The sequence below is a fragment of the Malus domestica genome, chromosome 15 (assembly GCF_042453785.1).
Source record: "Malus domestica chromosome 15, GDT2T_hap1".
NCBI classification, from domain to species: domain Eukaryota; kingdom Viridiplantae; phylum Streptophyta; class Magnoliopsida; order Rosales; family Rosaceae; genus Malus; species Malus domestica.
The window spans coordinates 5,424,810-5,446,078 of NC_091675.1; the positions used below are offsets into that span (position 1 = coordinate 5,424,810).

The following is a 21,269-nucleotide window of genomic DNA, read 5'->3' on the forward strand; positions in this document are numbered from 1 at the left end:
GAGCACCGGTCAATGTTATACCGTCAAGAACCCACAAGAGTTTCCCTTCAACCACAAGGCCAATCACAGCACAACACGTGTCAACGTCAGAATAAAGCTAGAGACTCTCTTCTTTTATAAAAGGAGATCATTCTCCTACAATGAATCCCTAATGTCATTTGTATTAAACTACTCATTAAAACTCACTTATGAAGAGCTTGAACCTATGTATTTGTGTAAACCCTTCACTATTAATGAGAACTCCTCTACTCCGTGGACGTAGCCAATCTGGGTGAACCACCTACATCTTGTGTTTGCTTCCCTATCTCTATCTCTTTACATACTTATCCTCACTAGTGACCGGAGCACCCGAGTGAAGGTCACAAACTTGACACTTTACATTGTTCCAAAGTCCTCACTGATTTTGTGCATCAACAAACCTCACCACCTCAAATTCCACCATTTTTAGGCGTTGATTAAATTAGTAGATTAAATTAGCAAACCAAATGAGGTGTCACTAATAGAAAATGAGCATTTTTATCAACGATTAAGTAATAATCCAATCACCAACTTCCATATCATTTAGTTTACAAAATTTAGTCTCACTAGCATTACTCTTTCGGCATCTCCTCTCCTCTTTTTTGTCTTATATTCTCTCCCTCCCCCTACTACGTTATCTCTCACTCCCTCTTCTTTTATGCCTTCATGTTGTTTAGGCGATATTCGAATAGGGCAGCCATGAAAGGGGATTTCATGCTTTTGAGTTTAATTTGAAGTTCCGATGGATTTTGGAGTTTTGAGATTTTTTGGGCAGCCATGGAAGAGAAGCATCAAAACCCTTGCTTGAATAAATTCTCAAACTGGTGCTGTGGAAAGAGATATTTATTTTATTTTATTTCAGGTTGAAAGAGAAAATAAAAAAAAAACATTTTTAAAATAAAGAAATTATTTAAGGTCTAAAACAATTTCTCTTCACTATATTTTGTTAATGATACTGATATTTACTTCCTTCCACTTGCATTTTGCATGCGCTGTGTACCCCAATTTCCCCATATGCCCTTGTTTTGTGGCGGTCCATACAATGACGAGATGGTCTCCTTGGCCTTGCCAAATGAACGGCCTTCATCTAGCGTAAATATATTATCCATAAACATGCACGGGCAATTGGACACCAATAATATATTATCCATAATATACTCCCAGTTGGGATGATCAGATGGTGATGAAGACTTTTTTGGGGGGATTGGTTCCCAAGACCATCTACAACCCTGACCTAAAATCTAAAAATATTTAGCTCAGAAAATTTAGGTTTTAGCCCAGAAACAGCTTTTTACTCCAACCATTTTGGCCTAAAATTTTAGCCCCAGATTATCAAAAAATGAATTAAGGCTATTTTTTTTAAATTAACTTTTAAAAAAAAATTATGTAGACTATCCTAAATTAATTTTATGAACATTTTAACCTAAAAATATTTAAATTCCGATAAATTTTGAAAAATTACTAAATCAATACATGAAAATCATGATAAACCACATAAACTTAAAAAAAAAAAATTAATAAACCACATAAACTTAATACAATAAAAAACTCATAGACTACATAAACTTAATAATGATATCCACCATCTTGACTTGGTGGTGGACTTGAGTGATAGTCTTGAGATGAATCATCATCTTGAAATATACTCATTATGGCATTCCTTCGTAAAATTTATTTTTGCTTACCACGTAAGTATCTCTTCCTCTCTAGAGTGTATTTGTCGAGGTCCACCATTATCAAATTAGTTTCATATCTTTCTTGCTCTCTATCCCCTTCTTGCTTCATGGCCAAAAACATTTGGGCCTATTCTTCTTGCCAACGACACTGGTTTTCGTTCATTCTTACCATTTCGCTAGCAAATTGTGCACGTATCAGATCTTGGGACTTCTCTTTTCTCTTGGCTTCCTTTTCCTTATCTCTACCCTAGGGCCTTGGCAAAGAAGAAGTTGGGCTCATTTGGTCGATACCTTCATTGTCGGCAAAATTCACACCTTCATTGACATCATTTGGGGGTGGGGCTTCATTATGAAATAATCTTCCACATTGTTGATTCGCATCGGTTCCCCACCTCGGACAATCCTTGAGGATGTTCCAAGCATGATGCAACTTAAAAGCTTGATTTTTTGGTGTAGTTCTTGTCTTATAAATTGTCATTGCTTTGTCACCCTATGCAACAAATACATAAAAATAATTAGTTGCAAAATACTATTATGTACATGACAAGTAAAATATCAACAAAGAAACTCACAATTTCTGAGGCGCCTCTTCCACTAGGCATGTCAACCATGGCTCTTTCCAAGCTTCCCTTCCACGAAGTGCACGCTTTGTTGATAATCTTCCACCGATCATAAACACCACCAACTTCCCTTCGACCGGCGTTGGAGTTTTCATGGAACTTATCAACGATTTTACCCCACAATTCCTTTTTATTTTGATTGGTGCCGATGGCACCATCTTCACTAACAGAAATTCATGCCAAATATAAAGCAATATCTTCGTCGAATGTCCAATTACGACCTCTAACATGCTCTTTTGCCATCTTGAAAATTTTGGAAATGAGAAGAAATGGTAGAAAGAAAAATTTGAAGAATTGTAGGAGAAAAATGAGTTTTGTGTGGATGTTTATAAATATATAGAGTTTTAGAGTTTTTGGTTGATTTTAAGTTAAATAATTTTTAAAAATTATTGTAAATTTTTATGTTATAAGTCATGGTTGGAGTTAGTCTAAACGCCCTATATAAGTTCACAAACTTTACGAATTCATTTGTATTCTAAATTTTTCATATCGTCCCTTGTGCTCAACACCCATGACTAGTTACGATCATGTTTCCTTGTATTTTTGGCTTTCCATTGCCACCATCTCACACCTTGCAATTGTCTCAACCTTTGCTCAATCCCAAAACTATATCATCCACATGGATTCATCAGTGATGCCTAAAGCCTTTTTTGATCACCATTCATGGTATTTGGCAACGTTAGATTCCACATTAGGCAAGTTTACCCCTAGCACCACTGCGACCTCCTCCTCCTCCACCCTGTCTTCCAGACTCATTTATAGTTATACTCATGCCATGAATGGTTTCAGTGCAAGTCTCACTGCTTCCGAGCTTGAGGCCTTAAAAAGCTCTCCAGGCTACATTTCTTCAGTGAAAGACTTGCCAGTTAAAAAAGACACAACTCACACCTCCCAGTTTCTTGGCCTCAACTCCAAATCCGGAGTGTGGCCGGTTGCGAATTACGGAAAAGATGTGATCATTGGTTTGGTGGACACCGGCGTTTGGCCAGAAAGTGAAAGCTTTAACGAAGATGGAATGTCAGAAATCCCACCAAGATGGAAAGGAGAATGTGAAAGTGGCACCCAATTCAACTCCTCATTGTGCAACAAAAAGCTTATTGGGGCAAAGTTCTTTAACAAAGGGCTCGTTGCCCAGAATCCCAATTTGACCATTGAGGTGAATTCAACGAGGGACACTGATGGGCATGGGACTCACACCTCGTCTACGGCCGCAGGAAATTATGTGGCCGGGGCATCATTTTTTGGTTACGCCCCAGGAACTGCCAGTGGCATGGCTCCTAGAGCGCATGTGGCCATGTACAAGGCTCTTTGGGGTGTGGCGGGAGCATTGTCGTCCGATATAATTGCTGCCATTGAGCAAGCAATTATAGACGGTGTGGACGTTTTGTCCTTGTCATTTGGGTTTGATGGTGTTCATTTGTATGAGGATCCTCTTGCCATAGCAACATTTTCTGCCTTGGAGAGAGGTGTTTTTGTGTCCACATCGGCAGGAAATGAGGGTCCTTATTTTGGTACCTTGCACAATGGTATCCCTTGGGTTCTCACGGTTGCAGCTGGTACAATTGATCGGGAATTCAAGGGAACTGCGCATCATGGAAATGGAAACTCCGTCACGGGGTCCACGCTCTATCCCGGAAATTCATCTTCAACCCAATTTCCAGTTGTTTTCTTGGATGCGTGTAACAATAGGAAAACATTGAAGCAGTTGGGGAAGAAAATCGTCGTGTGCCAGGACAGAAATGATACGTTGGACTATCAAGTTTATAATGTCAGCAGAGCAAATGTTGCCGGAGGCATCTTCATTACCAGCAACACAGATTTGGAGTTATTCATTCAAAGCATTTTTCCCGCAATCTTTCTGAGTCCAAAGGAAGGTGAAGTGATCAAAGATTACATCAACAGCAACTCACGGCCAAAAGCAAGCTTGGAGTTTCAAAAGACACTTCTTGGGGCCAAACCAGCACCAAGTGTTACCAGCTACTCGTCTAGAGGGCCTTCCTTTAGCTTCCCCTGGACCTTGAAGCCAGACATTCTGGCTCCAGGGTCGTTAGTCTTGGCTGCATGGCCTCCAAATATCTTCGCGGCCGTGGTGGGAAAGAAAGACTTGTTCAGTAATTTTAATCTACTGTCAGGGACATCCATGTCGTGCCCCCATGTAGCTGGAATAGCGGCGCTGCTGAAAGGTGCACACCCAGAATGGAGCCCTGCTGCTATTAGATCCGCCATGATGACGACATCAGACATATTGGATAACACGGGTAGCCCCATAAAAGACATCGGTGATGCTTACCAGCCAGCTAGTCCTCTAGCCATCGGAGCCGGGCATGTCAACCCTAACAAGGCCCTAGACCCCGGGCTCATCTACGATGCGAAAATTGAAGACTACGTTAACCTTCTTTGTGCACTCAACTACACCAATAAGCAAATCCAAACCATCACTAAATATGCCTCGAACAATTGTTCAACTCCTTCTTTAGATCTTAACTACCCTTCTTTCATTGCATTCTTCAACTCAAACAAGAAGCACTCGGACGTACAAACGACTCATGAATTCCGGAGGACGGTGACCAACCTAGGAAAGGGGCCATCGACCTACGTTGCCAGCTTGACACCGTTGAAAGGGTTTGTGGTTGGAGTGGTTCCGGAGAAGTTAGAGTTCACGGAGGTGGGTGAGAAGCTGAGCTTTGTGATGAGTATAAAAGGTCCAAGAGTAATGAAAGAGACAGTGGTTTTTGGTTCTCTGAGTTGGGTGGAGAGTGGAGGTGAACATGTGGTGAGAAGCCCCGTCGTGGCTTCAAGCCTCATGAGCTGATCAGAGGTAAGTGTCGCAACAGAGATAACTTGCCTGCTCTATAGCAAGCATGTGATCATTCCCTTGCTAAATAAAATGGCAATTACAGTTTCATATATGTCTAGGATGTCAGGCTAGCAGCAGCTTTGTGTCTGATTAAATAAATTAAAGCCGGCAACTAGCGATTTCAGGTTGTGCTTGTCGAGTAATTTTTTGACGCGATCGTCACATTCGCCTGGTGTTATTGTTATATTTCTGTTAGAACACAAATATTTATTTATTTTATTATCATGGTGCAAGTTTACGAAATATTAACTATGCAATACCTACATTATGACGAATAAATAATTAGTAGCAGACATTGTCAAAGTCGCACTCGTCTATCAGTTTCATTCGACAAAAACTGACATGGACCAATTCATTTACCGTCAACAAAGCATGGCTAGGTTCTATGATTTGATTAGAGAAACCATTATATTCATGTATGTGTTAGAAGTTAATTAATGGCCCGACAGTCTTACGCATTTTCAAATTATTTAGGCTCATCACTTTCGAAAGTTGAAGTTTTATTACAAATAAATTGGCAATTAGAAAGTTATTCGATTATTTATAAGCACATGTAAGGTATTTCTTTTCTCTAACGTAGGATTCATTCTCAACACACTCCACATGTGTGAAAAAAATTCAAGCTTAACACTTGGACAAGTTTTATTACAAATAAACTGGCAATATGGAAAGTAATTCGATTATTTATAGGGATTTTTAATGAAACACTCCGGTAATATTCACTTTTAACGAAAAATCACATTTTTACCTTTTCTGGTACTATTCACTTACACATTTATTTGTCATTTTTTATTAAAACTAGAGTTTTTTAGGAATTTTCATTAGTTTTCCTTTATTTATAAGCACATGTAAGGTCTTTTCTTTCTCCGACGAAGAATTCACCCTCAATACACCCCTCTTGTGTGAGAGATTTTCAAACTTAACACATGGACAAGTTTTATTACAAACAAATTGGCAATATGGAAAGTAATTTGATTATCTATAAGCACATGTAAGGTCTTTCTTTTCTCCGATGTATGATTCACTCTCAACACACCCCTCATGTGTGAGAGATTTTCAAGCTTAACCCGTGAACACAAAAATTGGATGACGTGGAGCACGTCTGACTATTGAGTTTAACACGTGAAACAACCTACCCTATTATCATGAAGAAAGTTAAAGTTCCGTCATAAGTACCAATTAGTAATATGTGAAGTAGCTCAAATACTTATTAGCATATGCAATGTCCTTTCTTTTATTCAGTAAGATTCACTTTCAACGCAATCATTCCACTATTTACATGGAGGTTACCGATTATGTTATACTTATTGCATGATGACATTATCTGCAGGACTCTCGAACAAAAAAAAAATCTCTTTTATACAATTCAACAACTTCGTACATGTAGAAGTTTCTATTGTCTTCCGCTATCCCATCGCTGTCGATCTCTAGAAAAGCAGCTGGAAAAGACATATGGTCGAGAATCCAGCATCCGGAAGACTAAAAAGATTTAACGCTTCTTTTAGAAAGAAAAAAACATTGGTCTACAAACGAATCACGATTCCATTCTGTATTGTTGAATTTGTTAACAAAAGAAAACAGAAAGTTTCACATCAGATGTAATACCGAAAGTGTTCTTCACACAAAATTTTTCTTCTCATGCGCATACTTATATTTATTTTTAATTTTTGAAAATGTTTAAACAAGAGCGTGCAAAATAATTTTCCACTATGTAACAAATAGTGTTGGGAGTAAATGTACAACTAGTGTTAGGAGTAAATGTACTTTTGCTTTAATTAGTGAGTAAAGAGTTTATGTTAGGTCACTTAGTATTACGGTCTAATGATATTTTTCTTTACTTATAAATGGGGGTAAGGCTAGCCGACATTCACCTCTCCCAGACCCTGCGTAAAGCGGGAGCCTTGTACACTGGGTACGACCTTTTTTTTTTTTTATAAGTGAGATCTTAAGTCTGATCCTTGCGAAAGATAAATTTGAACCAAATTATTACTAGTCCATTGTTAGGCCCACCCCCTATTGTTTGTTCAAAAAGAAAAAAACGCTTCTCTTAGACTGTTAATATTTAATAGGAACTAATAACAAAACCACTTTTCAAGATTAGAAACAAGTAGATGTTTTTAGCAACATCTTAAGTTTTTAATGAAAGTTGTAATTTGTTTTAACTAAACTCTACTTGGTGCTAAAATCAGGGACCTGCTTCATGTATAGTTCGTAAAAATATCGAAGTTCCCTTTAACCAAAAGTTGGAAGGATAATGTCGGAAAGTGGGTGCAGAATACAGGATAATGTCGGAAAGTGGATGCAGAATACAACAACATTGTTAGATGTAAATTTTTCTTGGAACTTTAATGAAAAATTATTGGTATTGTTCACTTTAATGAAAAAATTATATTTTTACACTAAAGTCAATCCTGGTACTATTTATTTTCCTTATCGTTAAAACTCAAAGTTTTCAAGTCATCTTCATTAGTTTTCCTATTTTTCTTTCATGAATTGATATGAAAATTTATGATCCTTGTCTTTTTATGGACACTTAACATTCTTAGTCTAAGGAGGTTCTTTCCGTTCTAAAGTTGGTGTAACGTCTGTTTTATTCCCCGCTGGGGAATCTTTCCCTTCAATAATTGGAGGTGGAACTTTGGAGCCAAAGAAATATCGTATTTCAATATTTGTGTTTCACAGTACACCAGCCAAAAAGGAGATATTAAAGATGGGAATCAGAAAGTGACACAACGCATAGGCAACAAGCAAATTCACATCACATGGGAGTGGGACTGTGACTGTCCCAATTTATCTTGTTTTCTTCACTTTGGTTTTTACTGCAACAAGTCCGTTCGTATCAGCTCTACTATTTACAGAGCATGATCGGTAGTACGTTAGTATTGCTTGTATGGTCATCATGGGTACCCACCCTTGTAATGTAGAGGTTTTTGTTTTTGCTTTTTTTTTTACCAACGATATTATCTACACTACTTTAGTATTGCTTGTATGGTCATCATGTGTTGTAGGGCTGGGCACGGGCCGGGCCCAATTTTGAAGGGACCGGACCCAGGTTTAAAAGAAACGGGCCGGGGCGGGTACAACATATTTTAATACAGGAACCAGACCTAACCTAGCCAAGGTGAAATGGGTCGGGTCCACGGGTCCCTCTTTTTTTTTATACAATTCAATCGGTTTGATACAATCAGGGCCGTCTCTGCCCGAACCACCACTTAATAGCACCGCCCAAACCACTACCACTCAAGGTCGTCTCCGCCCATGCCCACCTCACCATTAGATCCAAACCCATCAAACCCAGTTCCAAATCGCCACCCACAATGAGATTCAACGCTGCCCAACTCAGATCTACCTATTCTCCTGCTTAAATCTTTGATAAGAGGCATGAAATCAAATGTGTCACGAGAGAAGTCACCTATTGAACACATATCGAATATGTCCTTTTTTTTTCTTTTTTTCTTTTTTGGTACAGATTGAATTGAACACAGCAACTGCACAGATTGAACACAGATGGGAAAACCATTGCAAGTGGGAAATTAAATTTTTCAAGTGTGACAACCATTGCAAGTGGGAAATCAAATGTTGCAGGCTACAGGGATGGGAAAATGTTGCAGGCTACAGAAATTTAAAGGATGCAAAATCAAATAAAAAGAATGAGAAAATGTCTTGCATGAAGAACCAGAGGTCAAAGAATTCACCTGAACTGGCGGTTGTGATGGAGTGTTGGTGGTCACGACGGCAATGATGTCGTCGAGGAAGAAAGAAGGAGAATCGAGAAGATAGGTGGTGCGAGTGCATGGGTTCTCTAAGTCTGGGATATCATCGAGGACTCGAAAAGGATAATCGAGGTTGCTAGGTCGTCATGGTGGTCTCCAGGGCCCAGACTCGCAACGGCGGTGATGTCGGGTGGTGGCAGAGATCACTGACGGAGAGTGACGGAGTGTTGGTGGAACCGTGAAGGGGAGGGGACGACGCACATGAGAGAGAATCGAGTTCGAGAACTCGAGTGATAGAGTCGATGAGACTTTGTTTAGGAAACTTTGCTCAGTTGTTCCATTGCAATTACCAACGGGCCAGTCCAGGGCCCCGTTTTTCTATACATCTGGAACCGGCCCGCCTTTAAAATTGCATCGCCCCGCCTCACCCCGTCCTGTTTCTCTTATTAAAAAATTGGAATCGACCAGTACCAGCCCCGAACCTTGATTACCCGCCTCGACTCGCAGTTCCTATACCCTTTGCCTACCCCTAATGTGTTGCCTCCTTTACCCACCCCTATACTGTAGATTTTTTTTTAAACCAATGATATTATCTACACTAAGGAAATGGGGAAAGGTCTAACCTCACAATGGGTTAGTAATAAAGTGGTTCAAATTTGCCTTTGGCGAGAATCAAACATAAGACCTCTCACTTATAAGTGAAGAGGAATACCATCAGACCGTAGTACTAAGTGGCTTATACTATACAGTTAAAAATACAAAAACAATAAATAGCAAACTAGTCACTCACTCTTATTAAAAAAAGAAAATTGGAGAAATGATCCCTCAACTTTGATTGAATTGTAGCTTGGTCCTTGAACTAAAAATCCATTAGATTTAGTCCTTCAACTTGACAAAATGTGGAGCATTAGTCCTTTGGTACTAACACCATGAGATTTTCTGTTACTATGATGATGTGGTCTCTGTGGGCTCTACATTTTTGTTGATGTGGATGTCATGTGGCCTAAAAAATCTATAAAAAAATACAAACATAGAGAAAGGAAAAAGAAAATACATAAAATAAAAAAGGTTGAATTCTCTCTCTCCCATATTCCCCTTCCGCCCACCTCATTCTCCAAACCCAGCCTTCATTATAGTACTCTCCCAACAACCAAACCAAAGAAAGTTTCACATCTAAATTTGGAACACAATCTTCCTTTCCAAAAGACTTCACACAATGACCTTCATCCTCACAGCACCTTAGTCCACACTGCCTTGACAACTTAATCTTTGGTTCCCCACCACCTGCAATTGAAACCCTCACCGCACATAGGTCGGAACTTTGTAGCCTACGGGTTGGGGATCGGCTATATTGTGGGGATTGGTAGATGGAGGTCGGGGGGGGGGGGGGGGGGGTGGGGGGTGAGAGGTAGGCTGGGGAGTTGATCAAATACTCAAAGTTAAAGGGGTGGGTTGCGAGAGTTGAAGTGCAAATGGGTCTATAGAATTTTTTTTTTTTTTTAATTATGAGCTCGTCTGGATATGCTTTTAAAATGACTAAAAACACTTTTAAATAAAATGTTTTTGGGTTTCAAAAGCACTTTAAGTGCTTTTTACAAGAAATATCAGTTTTGTGCTTCTTCAAAGAAGTATTTTAAGTGTTTTTCCAGGATTTACTAAAAATTTTACTAAGGATTGTTTCTAAAAATATTTTCACCAAAAGCTAAAAATATTTTCACCAAAAACCCTTTTAGTCATTTAAAAGCACATCCAAACGAGATATATTTTCCTAATTTTTTTTAAATTTAATTTTTAATTTTTATATTTCTAATCCAGGTAGCACTGAAATATTTAGGTGTGGGGCCTATAAATCAGCCACTCAAACACTCTAACGGAAAATCTAACAAATTTGACACCTAGGGTCAATGCTCTACATTTTGTCTAAGTTTTAGGGACTAAATCTAGAAAGTTTTAGTTTAGGGACTAAAGCTACAATTGGACCATTCCTCTGATTTACTCTATTAAAAATCTTTCAACTAGTTAGATCAAATAGCTATACATTATTCGTATTTAATCAAAATCCGATCTGAACTTGATATTTTGGTTTTTAGTACAACAACATGTGCATGAACCTTTCTTTTGATTGGATAGTTTGGCTTGTAGTTCCATGACATGCAGTGTTTGTTGGATTCCGGACAATTATTAGAATAAATTTAATTCAAATAACTAAATTAACGGCGAAAAATAAATAAATAACACATAATATGTAAGCTCACCTATATATTTGGTTGGTTATAATTGACAATGCGTAAAAGAACTAAGAAGAAGAGATTAACTTACTTGAATCTTTTACCATCCACGTGCTGCTTTGTTGGATCATTCTACTGCTCATAATTTTTCTCTTCATGATTGATCACGTGAAACTCTCCAAGTGTTGAGCCTTAAAAAGTATTCACATTAATAAATTTAGCACAGAATGATGGAGTGATTGATTTAAATGTGTTAGCAATATCTCTCAGTGAGATCAATATAGAACAGGACACTTCAACCCAAAAAACAAAAAAATAAAATGGACAGCACTAAAGTGTTTTGGCTTAGGATTTTTCTCTCTTTTCTCTCTGAGGACAAAATTGAATAATCTTAACATATGAGAGAAAGAATTGCCATGACGTGTAAGGTAGGAAAGGTGGATGTTTAGTTATCAACATAACAAAAAACGTAGAGAAAGCATTGCCATGACGTGTAACGTAGGAAAGGTGGATGTTTCGTTATCAACATAACAAAAAAGTAGACAGAGTATTGATGGGCAAGTGTTACAACATAACATGGTGAGTAAAATGGTTATTGATCAGTCAGTACCCCAGTTATGAGGATGTGAAGGTAAAAAAGTTATACATTGATAAAAGGATAAACCTTGTAAGAGTTTATAAAAGGTTGAGTTACTTCTCATATTACTAATTTATTTTGTGGTGGAACCCTAACTTTTTCATGGTATCATAGCAGATTAGCCCACGTGTGAATCCAACACCATATATGCTCCACGTCACCCAATTTGTGTTGTTCACGTGTTTTACTTGAAAATTCACCACACATAAAGGGACATATGAGAATTTAAAGGTAAAAAAATTTCACATCAATGAAAGAAGAGACCTTTTGAGGCACCTTAATAGTTAAAACAAATTAGATAATATGGGAAAACAGTGCATGAGAATGGGCCAATGACTTTTAGGACATGCTAGCAAGGTATAAAATATCGATATTTTCACATGCTTCCAATTGATTATCGTGATAATATCGCTCTCTCTCTCTATCGTCGGAACGACAGCTGAGCTCCGTCGTCGCAGCTGCCAAGATCTGCGCCTCTTTCTGCCAAGATCTATGCCTTTCACAGGTGGTGATGGTGCTCGCCGGAGTGTGCGCCACTGTGGTGGAGGTCACGGTGGGGTGGGTGAGGTGTGTCTCCCCTCCGCTCGCTCACTCCATGTCTGTTCTTTCTGCGGTGGTGAACGAAGGACTTCTGCTGCTGTGCAGTGCAGCAGATCGAACTAATTTGAGCTTCACACTAACACGGAGAGAGAGATCCGAGACATACCTAACCAGAAAATCAAAGAAGACTCGCCATAGAGTTTATGGGCTCCGCCATTCTCGCAGAGGCGGGAGAGAGAAGACTGATGATATGTGATGATAGTGGTGTCCTCGAGCTGCTCGAGTCGAGCAGATGGTGCTACTGCGTGTGTGTGTGGTCACGTCAAGAGAGGGAGAGAGGTAAGAGGGTTTCGAGAGAGAGAGACAGTGCAGAGAAGAGAGAGAGTCGAAGTGAGTGAGAGAAGGAAATGGGGTCTCAAGGTAGGAGAGAGAGAGAGAGAGAGAAACGTGATGAGTGATGGGGGCTGCCACATGGCAGCCTGAGAGGGTTTCGAAATCCAGATATAGAGTTCAGATTTAATTAGGATAAATGACTAATTTGATAGTTCCAAATACACTCACAATGTTTGTCAGCTCGTTATATAATCAACTTAAATTAGTTAAATCCATCATGCAATGCATTTCCTTCCAATTTTTTATGATAAACTAATAGATAATTGACTAAATAAACATCCTGCAAAGTTTCAATAAAAATTTCCAAGTTTTTCTTACAATTTTCGTGGTTTTTATTCAATTTTTATCGATATCGCTAATATCCTGATATTTCCGTGTTTTTGGACTACTGATATTTCCGATATCATCGAATTTTATACCTTGCATGCTAGAGAGATGATTCAGGGGTGGACTGTTTTACCAAATTATCGTGTCAACCAACCGTACTATATTGATTTTATGTCAATCGGCAATATATCGAACCAAAGTTTTTTGGTACGGTATTAGTATTCAATACCATTATTATTGTATTACCATACCGTACCAAAAAATATAAATATATATGTAGTATTTAGTACATGAAATATATATAAAATAATCATGAAATATATATAAAATAATATATATTTAATGAGCGTCAATTACATGAAATATGCTGGAATTTGTGTTGGTGTGAGCTGGCTGTGCTTTCTACTTTGTGCTTTGTTGCCAACAATTTTTTACTGTCTGTGCTTGCTACCTGCTTGCTTCAAGTATGATTAAATCATCTGAAAAATATGAATTAGCTACAGAGTTATATAATTGTGCATGTAAAATATGAGATGAGGACATAAAAAGTGAAAAAAAAAAGGGGCCTTGAATTGGGTTGATGAAAAAAACAATCAAATTTTGGCCAAAAAAGTTACCCGAAACAAAGTGGTAATTACCATTACCATTACCATATCATACTAACCGAACTATTTGACATACCAAAAGTTTAGCACGATAATGGTAATTGATTTTACAATACCAAAAATTTGGTATGGTAATTGGTACGAGAGTTTTGGTAAGGTAACCGTACCAAAACCATCCCTAGAGATGAATATGCGAAATGCCCAAGTGATGCCATCGCCAATAATTAGAGTGTGGAACTTCAGACAACAGTATTAAAAATGTTCTCTTGTTATTGTCTAACTGAGAAAGACTTTTGAGATCGTATCAATGTTTTAAGTCCATACTAAACCAGCTACAACGGTCGGATCATCTAGGATTGCTACCACCCCTTATTGTGGAAGAAAAAATAATCAACATTCAAAAGCATGTTTGTTTTAAAGATGGATAACCCACATGAGAAAATAAGCATCGTTTATCGTTTTTTTTTTCAGCCAACCAATGTTGAAGATCTTGTCAGCCTACTTTTACATTTTTTGGCCTTAACAGGAACGATATGTTTTTCTATATAAATGCCTATTAGCTCACAAATATTATGACAGAAGAAAACATACAATCTCTTGTTTCCATTTGTAATTTCCATTTGATAATAAGAGAGATTACTACTGCTGCCCTAATAACGTAGACACACTTGCCGAACCTCGTAAATATTATGTCTTATTTACTTTATTCCACTGCATCCATACCATCGATTTCACAACAATGTTTGATAACGACTTTGTTTTTCAATTTTCAGTTTCACTGTTTTGACAACTAAACACTTGTGGGTAATTTTTATCAGTTTTTATTTTTTAAATAAACAAAAATTGATTTCAAAATGGAGCCAAATTTTGAATTCTCCAAAAATAATTCTAGTTTTCATTTTTGACAAACAAACAAAAAATTGTTTCCATTTCTTCACACCCGTTAATGGTTCACCAATATTATATCATAATATGAAGGTAAAAGAATCATACATCGGTAAAAGGAGAAACTTTGTAAGAACTTATAATAGGTTAGGCTACTCCTCATATTGTCAATTTGTTAAATGGTGAATCCTCAACTTTCGTCATGGCATTAGAGTAAGGTAGCCAACGTGTGAAGCCCAACAATCACACGTGTTGCACGTTACTCAATTTGTGTTGTTCACATGTTTGACTTAAAAATTCGTCATATGTAAGGGGGAGTGTGAGAATGTGAACGTAAAAGAATCTCATATCGGTGAAAGAAGAAACATTGTAATGGTTTATAAGAGGTTAAACTGCTCCTCATATTGACAATTAGTTTTACGATAGAATCTCACTTTTCATTCTATGACCTCAAGTTTACAATTTAACCCCCAAAAAATGTCATTTTCATAGTTCCACCTGAAACTAATACTAAAAACGCTTACGAAACAAATTTCTAATAATTTTTTCTAATACTAAAAACGCTTACGAAACAAATTTCTAATAATTTTTTTCTTCAATAAAAATTAAAATTTGAAATGATTATCAAACAATAGATAAAATAAAATCCTATCCGACAAGAACAACTTCTCTTGATCTGGAAATGGCCTTGTTCATTTACCCCATGGGTCAACTGGAAACCCAAAATTATGATCTGGGCTTTTTTCGACTTTGGGTCTAAATTTATGATTTAGTTTCATTTGTTTTCTAAATTCGTGTTTTGGACTTGGTTTTCAACAACAAGAAGTGGATTTCATAACGCAGTCGCATTGCCTTTTCTCTCCTGTCAAATTTGGTGTGTGCTGCTCTCGTTACACGTTAAAAATCCCATTCCTTCCTTTCCACCAATTGTCAGCTTTGGAACACTATAATATTCTATCTTTCAGGTTTCGTATGATCATATTATCAATTTTTCCATAGAACTCGAATAACAAATTTACACGTTTCTTTCCGTTATAACCTTTGAGAATTTGACTATAAAACTGGTACGTGTTTAATACAATCATCATCTTAGATAGTCATCATATTAAATACACGTACTCACTTAAATTATATATGACCCTCAAATGGTGATCATATCGAACCAAGACTAAATCGAACAAAAGAAAAAGCTGAACCGAACCAAACAGTAATTTTGGTTCGGTTTTTTATTTTGACAAAAAACCGAAGCGATTAAAACCAAACCCACCCCTAATTATAATCAATTCCAAAATTTAGACTTATCTTTGTGGCAGTAAAAGCTTTAACGAGTGAGTTAAGTCTCACAATGAGCTAGCAATAATGTGGTTTAAATTTACCTTTAACAAGAATCGAACTTAAAACCTCTCACTTACAAGTAAAAAAAATACCACTAAATTGTGTTACTAAATAACAAACCTTTAGATGTGAGGATTCCAATTAAGCAACTCCCTTTTCAAGGAGATGAGGATTTGGAAGGGAACTTTACTAAAATAAAGTGAGGTCGCGGTATTGGAAATTACATAACTAGAAACAGAAAATAATAATATGGATAATTTTATCAAAATACTATTCATCCACAAGCTTTACGATTTGAGGAAATAACACAAATAAAACAAATTTAAAAGAAACATTGCTGCAATTTACATAGTAGTAGACTGAAAATTGTCCCTTTTTTTTCTTTGTTTGTTGTAGTTTGATAACTATTTCAGTTTTCATTTTGAATTTTGAATTTTGGTGAGTTTTCATAATTTGCCTTTATTTTTTTTAGTTTAAAAAATAATAGAAAACTAAAACCAAAAAAAATAAATATAGTTATCAAATGTGTCCTAGTTGTTGAGCCCTTGCATGACGGCGTAAGTTTAAACCCCGTCGGTGGCTAATCTAACAAAATTCATCGTTTGACAAAAAAAAAAAATGTTCCAGTTGTTTACCATGCCATTTTATTTTCTAGTTTATTTAATGATATTTTGGCACACACACGTAATAAAAGGGTAAAATCTTTTAAAACGATGAAAATTGAATTATTCTTTGTGATTTAATATTTCAAAACAATATAATGCATCTATAAAAGAATGAAATGATGAATCTATCTAGACTACTCTTTTTCTTCTTATATTTTGTCCTAATTAAACAAACACCAAAAATAAATATACTTTAAAATGCTTTAAGTTACCCTAACACAGTACTAAACAGAAGCCTTGCAATCGTGTGTACTTCTTAATATCGCAATATTATATCACTAATAATCTTTAAACTGTCAAAAAAGTGTGATATACCAAAAGAGAGAACAAGAACATGTCAACAAAGTGTCTTAAAAAAGACTAAAAACGTAGCAAACATGTCTTTTTAAAATCACATTTTCCTTTTCTCCCTTGTTACTTTTTGAAGAACGACCCATTTCGAGGTCCAATACAAAAACGGTCCCCCCAAAATTCCATAAAGCATCTTTTTTACCCGGATGATCCGTATCCACTTTTGCAGCCCATCACCCCACTTTTATCTTTAACCCCTTACGATTGGGTTGGAGACTTTGGACTTTGGAGCCCTTGGACCAAAAAAAAGCAGACCATAAACTTCAATTTCTTCTTCTTCTTCTTTTATTACTTCTACACACACAAAATACTGCACGTCCATATATATATATATATATATTATTATTTTTTTTTTTTTTTAATTTTTTCCTTGTCACGTGCGACGACACGATAAGTGACAAAAGCTCGGAAGGGGCACAATGGTGACTTGTGTCGATCTAGGGTTAGGGTTTTTGCTACAAGACGAAAACCAAAACCAATACCATTTTACGAGTACGACAAAGATATTCCAAATTCTAATTCTATATTAATTTCCATCACCTTAACTCCTCTCCGGAGACACTTGAAATGGATCTCTGTCTCAATGTTCACACTCACATTGTGCGGGTTTACAGAGTAAGATTTCTACTATTGTAGTCCGACGACCAAACTTTATACGTAACTTGACTCGCTTAATCTATTATCATCCTTATTAAAAAAAAAAAAAAAAGTGTTCACACTCGTTGAGTTTTTAAATCACCCCCAAAATTAATAAATTAACAGACATAGGGTCAGAGAAAATTGCCATACATGTAACCTGTGGCTGTGGAAATAATGATTTGGTCAAAGTTTTATGAAAGTCATAAAAAGGGGGTTTATTAGCAAATTAAAGAAAGTTATATTTATGTATGGAAACCAAAAACTACTGGTCAAGAAGTGAAAGATATGGGAAAGATCGAAAGAGAGAGAAAGAGTGATGTGAGCATGCAATGAATGAAAGGAGAAGAATTAGAGTTTTAAGGGGTTGGATCAGAGAAACTTAAAGTGGGAAAAGGCAAAGGTTTCTCGTCCAGAGAAGGAGAAGAAGAAGCAGAGAAGCATTGATAGAAACACGTCAAACCCTTATTTTTCAGTCAGTTTCTATTACATTTCGCTTTCATCGAAGACCCCACTCTTTTGTTGTTTTTGTCTCTCTTTATTTCTCATATTTTTTAAAACTACAACACGTTCTCGTGTATTTGTAAGAATGTATTTGTTTTTTTCCTGCGCGGAGTACTGACACAGTTTTCATAGAAAACGAGAAATAGAGATTGTAACCTTGATCAAACGACATGATGGCTTCCTCTATATTCAGTAAATCATAGTATATATATGCTTTTCTGCTTTCACCAAAATAGTCACGACTGATGAGATGATAATAAGAATAATTATTATTATTATGGTTTTGATCATCGTTTGTTTTTTAACAACGAATTGTCTTGCAGCTGCGTGTCAGCTGCTTTTTCATATTTAACTATTATTTTTACATCTCTATTTTTTTTTCTTCTCAATTTTCTCTTTATTTTTTTGTTATCAAACCGAGTATTTTCCAAAGTTTCTAATGTGATTCAGAGCATCCTATATAGTGCAGGATTTTTAAGCATTAATGATCAAGACGTAAACTAAAAACCCTATAACCCGCAATACAAGGTATGTACACCAGAGCATCCTAAAAATTTTCATTCCGATGTCACATACTCACACCTGTACGTATAAGCCATTAATGGGTCGACTGATCAGAGAAATTGAGCCCTAGAGCAAATTTTCAAAGAAACAGACCGTAAATTCTCAGCTTTCTTTCTCTCTCTTCCTCTCACAGAGGCATTAATGTAACTGAAACATTCAGGGATGACAACCAGAAACTGCAGAGTAGAAAGAAAGGAAAGAAAGACCCAACAATCGAGACCAACAATAAATTGCATCACTGAAGACATATAGATCAAACAACTAAACCAAAAACAAAAAAAACATGGCCATTTAATTTGAACTCAACTCAAAATTTAAGATATCCACTAAAGTTAATTATATATACAGAGAGATCAGAGTAGTAGTACTCGATCACAGACACCCACACGCACGCAAACACAGGACACTTTTGATCATCACTTCATCAGCAATATAGATCATCCTAAAACTCCATCTCATCTCAGCAGACCCAAAATGCAATCAAACGATAAAACTGAAAAATGTAAAGTAATAAAAATAAAACCTTTTAAAAAGCTCTAATGTGGGATTTGGTGACTAATGAGAGCTAGAACTAACATCTGGATGGAGGCATGAGGTGGAGTCCTAAATCATCCTTCTCCAAAATCAAACGAGCCTTGCTGGCCTCCATCATGTTGTTCCCATGGTGATTATTCGAGCCGTACTCCTCCGGGTGCAATCGTTTCTTCGAATGAAGCAGCGGCACCCCAAAAAGTTTAGTGTTCTTGCACCCATTGTTACCGCTCGGAGGCTGCTGGTGATGGTCTTCGAGAATAGTGACGGAGGAGCTCTTCGACGTGGTGTTGCTCATCGGACTGGAAGAGTTCATGATATGATGAGGGTTTTGTTTGGCATTAGGTGGAGGAGCAGCCGGATAGTACCCTAGAAGTTGGTTCAAATTACTATTAGGACCATTATGTTTAGGAGGCTGTGGGTTGCAGAGAAGCATGGAAGAAGGGTATGAGTTGCTCGGAGCCACCGGCTTGACATGGTTCTGAACAAAGTAGATGATGTCGTTGTAGAGTTTTCTCATATGTGCCAGCTCAGACATTAGCATGGTGTTGCTCCTCCGCAGCCTCTCGTTGTCCTCCGCCAAACCCGCCACCGTGGTATTATTATTGTTAATATTCATGAAATTATTGTTGTTAGAGTTAATGTTTGTGTTAATACCTCCCGTTGGGGATAAGAGAGGAGGGGAGTCCGAATCGCACCAGTTGGGCTGCTCGTCCGAGTCGGAGGGCGAGATGCTGCCGGGACTTGGGAAGGGGAAAAAGCCAGGATGGTGGTGGTGGCCGTTCATGCCGAGTTGGGAGTGGTGGTGGTGGTGGTGGCTGAGACCCACCTGATGTGGCTGAGCTGTTTTTCTCCGGTGGATCTCGCAAAGCAAATGCTTCTCTCCCTTTTTGAAGAACTCGTTCGCAAACTCCCATCTGTCCGGTACAATCTTCCTAAAACCCTAGAAAATATCCCAAAAACGAACTAAATAAACCCCACAAACAAAAAAGTAGATAGATATAAACAAATTCGTAAGATTACTATTATGTGAAGAGATTTTATGAGATGAGATGATTACATAGGTGTTGAGCTGGCGGACGAAGCTTGAGAAGTTGTTGTGCTTGAAGTAGTTGGGGAGGAGGTCGCGGGCGAACTCGGGAGGGCGCCAGACAACGAAGGTGGTGTCGTCGTCGCCCCACGAGACGATGTGGTCGGTGGCGGGGTCGTCGACGAGCTGGTAGGTTTTGGTCAGGAACGGCGCCGGGACCGACTTGTGGGAGTCCAGAGAGAGCAGTATGCCCTCGCAGTTGTCTATCATCAACGCCATTGAAAAAGGTTTCAGAACTTTAGAGAGATAAGGAAAGAGGAGAGAAGATCTGATGAGGAAATGAAGACACAGAGAGAGAGAGAGAGAGAGAGAGAAAGGGGGGGGGGGGGGGGGGGAGAGAGAGGGAATGAATGTTTGTTGTGAGTGTTTGTGAGAAGCTTGGGGGGATAAAAATGTTGGAGAAAAGGGGATGGTTGTGGTGGTACTAGTAGTAGTAGTAGTAATACTGTGTTTATTTTGCTTTTCGTTTTTTTGTTTTTTCCTTTTCTTTTGTTTATAATATTTATTGGAAAATAATAATAATTTAGAAATGATATGTGTGATATTATAAAACTTTGAGTGCTAATGGAAAGGGATCCTCTCCTTATCTTTTCCTCATAATCCACCAAATCAGAGGATTTGTGTTGTTGAAATTTGATCCAACGACTAAAGTTATTATAACTTTTATAATAGGTCTCTGTTTGTAGCCGTTGGATCAAATTTTAACGGTACAGAGCTTAATTTGGTGGATTAAAAGTAAGAGATCCGGAGAAGATCCCATTCCTTGATAGTATACTTACTTTTTTAGATTACATTTGTAAATTATGTGATGTGTTACTAATAAAAATTAATCACGGTACAGAGCTTAATCACGTTAATCAATACTTAAATAATAATTCAATCATCAACAAATACGTGATATAGTTTATAAAATATATTTTAAATATAAGAGCTTTTAGATTTTAGGGCTTCAATAAGATTGTTTTAGATTCTAACCTGAATGATTTTCAAAATCTAATATAAGTCTTTATTTTAAAACTTACCATATGAGTAATTATAGCACATCTATTATTTATGTTACCATTCAAAATTCTTTACCCATACATAATAAATGT

General features: G+C 37.3%; 2 protein-coding genes across 2 annotated transcripts; one reads left to right on the plus strand and one right to left on the minus strand.

Moving 5' to 3' along the window:
• Positions 1-2,748: 2,748 nt before the first annotated feature.
• LOC103455956 (subtilisin-like protease SBT3) lies at positions 2,749-5,414 on the plus strand. The gene has a single exon (XM_008395568.4). The coding sequence runs from the start codon at positions 2,826-2,828 to the stop codon at positions 5,124-5,126; it is 2,301 nt and encodes a 766-aa protein (XP_008393790.2). The 5' UTR covers positions 2,749-2,825; the 3' UTR covers positions 5,127-5,414.
• A 13,356-nt stretch (positions 5,415-18,770) lies between these two features.
• Positions 18,771-20,581, minus strand: HSF8 (heat stress transcription factor B-4). Its single transcript, NM_001301120.1, is given in 2 exon segments — positions 18,771-20,028; positions 20,146-20,581. Coding segments are annotated over 2 exon segments (1,152 nt in total). The 5' UTR covers positions 20,395-20,581; the 3' UTR covers positions 18,771-19,125.
• Between the last annotated feature and the right edge of the window lie 688 nt (positions 20,582-21,269).